This window comes from Buceros rhinoceros, unplaced genomic scaffold (assembly GCF_000710305.1).
Source record: "Buceros rhinoceros silvestris isolate BGI_N320 unplaced genomic scaffold, ASM71030v1 scaffold26099, whole genome shotgun sequence".
In the NCBI taxonomy this organism is placed as follows: domain Eukaryota; kingdom Metazoa; phylum Chordata; class Aves; order Bucerotiformes; family Bucerotidae; genus Buceros; species Buceros rhinoceros.
This window is the reverse complement of record NW_010432474.1, coordinates 1,858-2,312: the sequence shown is the minus strand read 5'-3', so window position 1 is coordinate 2,312 and position 455 is coordinate 1,858. Positions and strand designations below refer to the sequence as shown.

The 455-nt window shown below is 66.6% G+C and overlaps 1 protein-coding gene across 1 annotated transcript in view; it reads right to left on the bottom strand.

Annotated features, from left to right (window-relative positions):
- The window catches only part of USB1 (U6 snRNA biogenesis 1), a gene marked incomplete at its 5' end in the record, with an annotated part of 2,393 nt that overhangs the window by 316 nt on the left and 1,622 nt on the right, over positions 1 to 455 (bottom strand). Inside the window, one exon of the mRNA XM_010143802.1 lies at positions 198 to 281. Coding sequence (XP_010142104.1) covers positions 198 to 281 — 84 coding nt within the window. The remainder of the gene's footprint in view (positions 1 to 197; positions 282 to 455) is intronic.

The window sequence follows — 455 nt, the reverse complement described above, 5'->3', positions numbered from 1 at the left end:
AACCATGTCACAGACGAGGCTGCTTGGGGCTGGAAGCCTCTGACTTCCCTCTGGAGGGTGATTTGACAACTCACGCTCCCCCCCTAAAGCTCCTCTGCCTCAAGACAGCAAAGCTGGTCTTGCTCAGGACGTGCCACCCTCTGCCCTCGGCAGGGAGAGATGGCTGGACACCAGCCCTGCTCCGGCCCTGGACGCACCTGGAGCTCCCGCAGGCACTGTCCTCCCAGCCTGCCCGACAGGTCCCCGACGCACCAGGCCAAGCTGATGTGGAACGATGGGTCCTGCAGACAGACAGCAGTCAGGCCGTGAGGGCTGGAGGGGGCTTTGCTCAAAGCAGGGAGCCGCGGGGGGAGACCGGGGGTGGTCTGCCTGGGATCGCAGAGGCGGAGGGCCCTGAAGCTCTGCCAGCGGAGCGGCTGCAGAGGAGATACGGGGTGCCGGGGCCCCCACCCCAC